General features: G+C 35.0%; 1 protein-coding gene across 4 annotated transcripts in view; it reads right to left on the reverse strand.

Moving 5' to 3' along the window:
- The window catches only part of LOC106869994 (uncharacterized), a 51,475-nt gene that overhangs the window by 18,533 nt on the left and 25,442 nt on the right, over positions 1 to 7,500 (reverse strand). For all 4 annotated transcript variants that reach the window (XR_016241351.1, XR_016241350.1, XR_016241352.1 and 1 more), the window contains exons 10-11: positions 3,304 to 3,438; positions 585 to 731 (exon numbers count right to left, since the gene is read on the reverse strand). Coding sequence is in view for 1 of the 4 variants with exons in the window: in XM_089350171.1 (XP_089206297.1) it covers positions 585 to 731; positions 3,304 to 3,438 (282 nt within the window). In the remaining 3 variants the exon portion in view is untranslated. The remainder of the gene's footprint in view (positions 1 to 584; positions 732 to 3,303; positions 3,439 to 7,500) is intronic.

A 7,500-nucleotide genomic window follows, 5' to 3' on the forward strand; every position in this document is an offset into this window, starting at 1 on the left:
TACCTTATCAATATATGTATGTATGTATATATATACGTACTTACATAATGCTAAAGCAGTTTTCTACGACTCTGATTTTAGCCCCGAATTGTAACTCATCCAGAGAAATAAATCGTAGGAGGAGAGTAGAAGCAATATAAATGCTCAGAATATTATGATTGGTTTTAAGGAGTAGATGTTTAGTAGGTTACAGATGAAGGATTGAGGAAAACCTACTAAAGTGCATGAAAACAGACGTATAGTCTGTCTGTGCAGCTTTGCTAAGTATTTCTTTCTGATAAAATCTTTTTAGTGATATACTGAAATTCAAATGCACAAGATGGCGATGAGCACAGGATAATAAGTGGCTTCTAAATTGTTTCTATTATGACGACATACATTAAGGCGGCGGGCAGGTAGAACCATTAACCTCGCCGAATAAAGTACTTTGCGGCTTTCCGTCTGTCTTTACATTCTGTTGGAATTCCGGTGAGGAAGTCGATGAAATAAGTACATTTCGAGCATTGTGGTCGATGTAATCGACTTGTCCTCTCCCCAACAAATCTCAGCCCTTTTGTATTTAGCTGAAAAGATTATGAACTTACCAAGAAATTTTTTCAATATCCTTGTCATGCCGTATTTGTATTCGTACTTCGGGAAAGGCGTCTGCTACTTTCTTACAAAAATGTTCAAAGGAAATATGGCGCTGATTCAAAAAGAAGTTTAGTACTCGAAATCGGTCCATATTTTTCCTATAAAACGAAAAGGATTCACAGATTTCTTCCCAATAAACAATTTTTGTTCAGTTGTATATTTAAGAGATGAGGAATTATGTACGTTATTTACATTATTTACATTATTTACATTTGACAGATATTTGTCCTCATCTTGTTTGTTGTTAACACAACGTTTCAGCTGATATACCCTCCAGCCTTAATCAGGTGTCTTGGGGAAATTTCGAACCTGGACACTCATTCCTAACGTATTTTTCGATGTTATTATTATTATTATTATTATTATTATTATTATTATTATTATTATTATTATTATCATTATCATTATTATTATTATTACTCAGGCCACTGCCTGGAATCGAACTCGGAATCTTGGGGTTAGTAGGGTTAGGGTTACCTGAACAATGATAATAATAATAATAATAATAATAATAATAATAATAATAATAATAATAATAATAATAATAATAATAATAACATCGAAAAATACCTTAGGAATGAGAACCCAGGTTCGAAAGTTCCCCATGACACCTGATAAAGGCTGGAGAGTATATCAGCCGAAACGTTGCGTTAACAACAAACAAGATGAGGATAAATATCCGTCAAATGTAAATAATGTAAATAATTTTTGTTGTCAAATCATTCGAATTTATTACTGTTTTGTAGTAAACTTTAGTATTTAGTAGTTAAAACCGAAGTTTATTTTATTTAGCATTTTAGAGTTACAATATAATTCTGATATTTAATAATAAACGGCAGCGAACTGCCAGAATCGTTAGCCCCCGGGTGAAAGGCATAGTGGCATTTCGTCTGTATTTACGTTCTGAGTCAAGTTCTTGCCTTTCATCTTTTCGATACCGATTAAATAAGTACCAGCTATACACTGAGGTCGATGTAATCGACTTAATCTCTTCCCCCAAATTTCAGACCTTGTGCTTTCAGTAGAAAGAATTATTATTATTATTATTATTATTATTATTATTATTATTATTATTATTATTATTATTATTATTATTATTATTATTATTATTATTTTAATATTGGCTTTTAGCGCTTTACTATTCAATATTCTTTTTTATTATCTAATATTTTCGAATTCAGCATTTTAGCATATCAAATGAATATTTAGTGCTTAGCATATTGTGTGTAGTGTTTCTGCATTAAAATCTTTTTTTTTAGATTTTATTTTAGAATGGAATATTTAGTATTTCTAGTTTGTATTTTAGTATCAGCACTTTCATTCATCATCACCATCATCATCATCACCACCCCCTCATTTCATACCCCCATCCTCACCATCACGCCACCACTATTACCAATATTATTGTATACATTTATTAGCAATTATTATTAGTATGAATGTAATTATACTAATATATATACACACACACGCACTCCCACATATACGCGCATATACACTTACACACTTGTCCACACTCACACCCATGCACACATGCGCTCCCACGCGCGGATACATATTTAAATAAAACAATATATAACCAAAATTGTGTCTCTCAAGTGAATCATATAAAACTGATAGCGAAAACAAAAAAATGAACGCAAACTAATTCGATAAATAGCCTCGTTGTCAACTGAACGTCACAAGTTAATGAATTTCGTTGTGAAGAGATTGAAAACAAAAATAAAAAGCAAACTATTCTTATTCAACGAAAACACAAAATGAAAACCAATAAATTGAATAGTTTTGTGTCAATAACAATCAGGTGATAAACTGATACAATATTGTTTAATGAAAAACCAAAAGGTAAATTGATTTTACTGTGACAGATCGACTGTTAATTAATATCGTTACTGGAAATGAATACCTCAATAATTTGGAAGAAAACCACACAAAAATAACATTACAAAAGAGACTTTACAGAATTTAATAACTCTAAGTCAATTCTGTAACATTTAAGTTGTAATAATTGTATAAAAAATGTACATTAGTTCACTAAATATATAAATATTTATATCAGTTCTCAGACCATTAGACAACTATCAGATTAAAAGGAGATAAAAAAAAAGAGTACAATTGAATTACCAAAAATAGACAAAATTAAAAAAAAATGCAGACAAAATAACGAAAAAGAAATTTTGAAATTAATTAGAAAAGTGTTTCGAAATAATCAGAGATAAAAAAAACCAGTAAATTTATTTGTGATTTGGAGTTGCGTTCCCTGCCCTACCTTGATTAGATTTCAGTTTTGATTTAATGAATTCTTCTCTTCCCAATGTGGCGAGAGGTTTTAGTAATTATATCTTCATGATTCGCCACATCATGTTTGTTAGCCACAAGTTTATCAGTATTTTTAATGCGAAGTGTGTGTGTGTGTGTGTGTGTGTGTGTGTGTGTGTGTGTGTGAGTGAGTGTTTTTCCCTCACCACCACTTGACAACTGGTGTTAGTGTGTCTACGTTCCCGTAACTTAGCAGTTCGCCAAACTGAATAGACAGAATAAGTACCAGGCTTTAAAAAATGTACTGGAGTCGATTCATTCGACAAAAAACTTCGTCGAGGCGGTGCCCCAGCATGGCCTCAGTCTAATGAATGAAACAACTAAAAGATAAAAGCTATCCAGGTACCTTACCTTTCTATAGTCTTAATTGCATATTCTGTGTCTTTTGCTTGTTTTGCTCTCACTTGATTCCATCCAAGAACCATCCGTTCAACTAAAGTTTCTTTTGCTGGGGAGCAAACTGTTGATGCGTGTGTGGGCATCCAGCTATGAAAACCAAAATCGGAATATCTACTAAGTAAATTCATTTTATAAAATTCAATCCTAATGTCTTCAAATCCCCCCTTCCGCTTTTTTTTTCATCGTAGGTCACGAACGATAGCCATTATGTATTTCTCTTTAGTCTTTAGGCACTTGAGAATTTTTGTGATCATTACTTAATTCTTGTTTTTCGTTATTTACACATTTTTATGATTTATTAAATTCAGCGCTACCTGGGGAAGCCAAAATCTGAATCGCTAATCCGGTTATAATTTTAAGCCAGTGCAGTGATCTCATATTCACCATTAATTTACTTGACAACGTCACCACAGCACAATCTCCTTCCCCGTAAATATCAGACCTAATCTAAGTGTTTGATAATATTCATAGACACTTTTAGCCATCTGAGTCCTAGCATGAAGATCACTGGTGAAAAGTGACCAATCCAAGAGACATGACTCCAGTGGGTTTGAAAACCAGCCTTGTTCTAGATTTTTGGCCTGTTTGCCTCTTTCTTATGACTCTTTTTTTTTTTATCTATAAATTATGGTTTTTACATCTCTGAGATCCATAAAACGAATGTGGCGTCTTCAGGTTTCCAGTCGCAAAGAGCCTAATTTTTATAACTTTCTATTCAACGATGTTATTCTGTCCTGATGCTATGGCGAAAGAGGTTATGTGGTGGAAGAGGCTGAAAGGATTCAGGAAAGACATCTTCGGTTAAGCTTTCATCGATATTTTAAGTTGTAGTTAGAAAGGAAAGCGCTATTTTCCATTGAATCTGTGAAAAGATGGGTGACTGTGGAAAATATGGGTGGGCTGAATGGCCCTACTCTAAAGCATGATTGAGAACAACAGTTAGGCGGGGATCCTTGCCAATGGGGCTCAGGGTAATCTGTGAGGATCCTTGTTTGGCCTTTTTAGGAGGTTTTCTTGTATCAGTAGGACGTGTTCATAGACTACTTTGTATACTTTCATCTCATTTCGCTGTCATTTCTATTATTTTTCTTTCATAGTGAGCGATGTCATGGCCGGTACGAATAACAATGGAGATAAGCTATCACCTTTGATTATTTCACGTCTGATGTTCACTTTTCCGAGTTTTTGCTTTCCTCCAAAGAATTCAGGATTTCAATGTTTCATGCTTTTATTAAGCATTTTCTCCATAGTTTTTTTTCCTATTCCAAACATGCTCATTGTTTTACTAATCCAACCGTGAGGTGCCATGTCATATGTTCTTTTGTAATCTAGACATGCTAAATTCAGTCCCGTTAATCTGCGTCTACAATTTCTAATTATCATTTTAGCAACTATCAAGTGATCCTTGGTTTCCCAATTCTGTTTTCTGCATCCTTTCTGTTCATCTGGAAGTAGATTGTTACTTCCAGGTGGTTGTATAACTCTTCCGCCAAGACACTAGTCATAAGCTTCCACATTAGTGGAAAACAGGTTATAGGTTAAGTTTCCTTTCAAGGGATCCTTGAGGCATAGGAGCGTTCGTCCACTTGTTATCCAAGCTGGGATGTGAGTTTGCTGCAGGCAGTCACCCAGTGCGCAGCAATCCTTTCATGCAACTGTGTAAAATTCTTCAGCCAATAGCCTCGTACACCACCCGGGCCTGGTCCTTACCAATTTGCTATTTTTTTAACTTCTGTCTCATTGTATATAGATTGATTCTGATGTCATTTTGTCTTTATTCAGTTACAAGTTGTCTTTACACCCTTGTTAGCCACTCCGCGCTTTCTTTACATCTCGCCGGCCTTTTTCACAGACTTCCTCAAAATTCTTTACTTTCTTCCGCTTCTGGAATCAGTTCCTGGTGTTGATAACCCTCTATTTCTTCAAACAGACGCCTTCTATTTGACTGGAATAGTCTATTATTCTGTTCAAAACCTTAGCATGTAGCATCGTATCTTTTTAATTTGGCCTTTTATGCTGTCACCTTTTGTGTCAATTCTTCACGTACTGTTGTATGTTTCCCCGCTTTCTGCTAACCTGTCCTGACCATTCGATTTTCTGATTACTACCTTATTCTTGAGCTCTCCTCTCACTATCCTGTTCAATCGCCCCTGTGTCTTTTCCAGCTTCATTCGTATTCTCTTCCTCGAGTTTGGTTCTTTCTTTTCATTTACTTTTATAGCTTCAGTTTTTCGCTTGTAGCCTACTATGTTAGCTACGCCTTGATGATGATGATGATGATGATGATGATGATGATGACGACGACGACGACGACGACGACGACGACGACGACGACGACGACGACGACGACGACGACAACAGCAACAATCAAACATTGAATGAGGAGGGGAAGGATAAGAAGAGAATGTTATCGCAGGGTAAGGGCAACCACCCAGGTGTTGACAGCTTCGATCTTGTTCCGTCCATTTAATTTCGACGTAAGGATCAGTCTCAGTCTCTGCAAGTACTCCACCTCAAATTTTTCTGTCATTTCTTTCTCCTATTATTATTATTATTATTATTATTATTATTATTATTATTATTATTATTCAGTAGTTTTATTTTTATAACGTGCTTTCACTTCACTACCGAGCGCAGCTCTGTGCGCCTTGGGTATGTGCTGTGGTTTGCTGTGGTGCTCTTATGTTTACTGTATTGAAAGTGTTTTGCGTAGAATGTGTGCAGTACCCAGTAGTGCAATTTTCTGTATGTTATATATATTTGTAAGTCCTGGTGTTTTTGTTATGTATTTGTCTGAATATTTTTTTATTATACCTAAGGCACCTACTATGATAGGAATTGTTTCTGTTTTTAGATTCCACATTCGAGTTATCTCTATTTCCAGGTCTTTGTATTTTGAAAGTTTTTCCATTTCTTTTAGAGAAACGTTGTCATCTGCTGGTATTGATACATCAATTAGAAAGCATTTTTTTTCTTCATGATCTTTGACGACTATATCTGGTCTATTTGCCTTAATTTCTCTATCTGTGTGTATTGGCATATCCCAGAGTATGGTTGCTTTCTCGTTTTCTGTGACCTTTTCTGGCGTGTGTTTATACCATCTTTTTTCTGTTGCTATTCCATAATGTTGGCATAGCTTCCAGTGTATATAGGTCCCAGCTCTGTCGTGTCTGTGAATATATTCCTTCTTAGCCAGGACTGGGCAGCCAGAGATAATATGATTTATTGTTTCTTGTCGATCTCCACATATTCTACAGTTACTTGTTATATTTCTTTTCATTATGTGTTTTTGGTAATTTCTGGTGGGGAGACTTTGGTCTTGTGCAGCAATTAAAAATCCTTCAGTCTCTGCTTTGAGTCCTGAGCTTCTCAGCCATTGCTGGGATGTTTCTCTGTCTATTTCTTTCGCATTTAGTTTAGCCCAGTATTTACCATGTAGGGGCTTTTCTTGCCATCGTTTTATCATGGTCCGTTGCTGTTCTAGTTTTAGTTTGGATTTCATTTGTTTTATAGCTTTTGTTGTTTCTTCTTCTTCTTCGTATTTGTTAGGTAGATTGATTTCTTGTTTGTATTTGTCAGCTTCCTTAAATACTGAAAACAGTTTTTTGTTTTGCTCGTGTTTTGTGGCTATTTGTATTAGTTTCCCTTGCTTCTGGAGTAGGTATTTTTGCAGTCCTATGGTGGTTATTTTATAATAGTTTTCTAGCTGTATAAGACCCCTGCCACCTTCTGTGCGTTGTATATATAGCCTTTCTATGTCAGATTTTGGGTGGTGCATCCTATATCCTGTCATTATTTTTCTTGTTTTCCTGTCTATTTTACATAGTTCGTTTAGTGTCCAGTTAAGGATGTTGTAGCTGTAGCTTATAACTGGGACAGCTAAAGTGTTGATACCCATTATCTTGTTTTTAGCATTGAGCTCTGTTTTTAGTATTGATCTAACTTGTCTATAGTACTCTTTCTTTATTTTTTCTTTCATTTGTGTATGTTGTATCCTATCTAGTTCATTGACTCCTAAATACTTATATGGTTGGCTTTCGTCTAGTTCTCTTATTTCATTGGCTTTATCTAGTGTTATATTGCTACTTTTAACTAATTTTCCTCTTTTCAGGGTTGCTTTGGCACATTTTTCTAATCCGAATTTCATTT

Source organism: Octopus bimaculoides, chromosome 4, assembly GCF_046866305.1.
Source record: "Octopus bimaculoides isolate indiv1 chromosome 4, ASM4686630v1, whole genome shotgun sequence".
Classification (NCBI taxonomy): domain Eukaryota; kingdom Metazoa; phylum Mollusca; class Cephalopoda; order Octopoda; family Octopodidae; genus Octopus; species Octopus bimaculoides.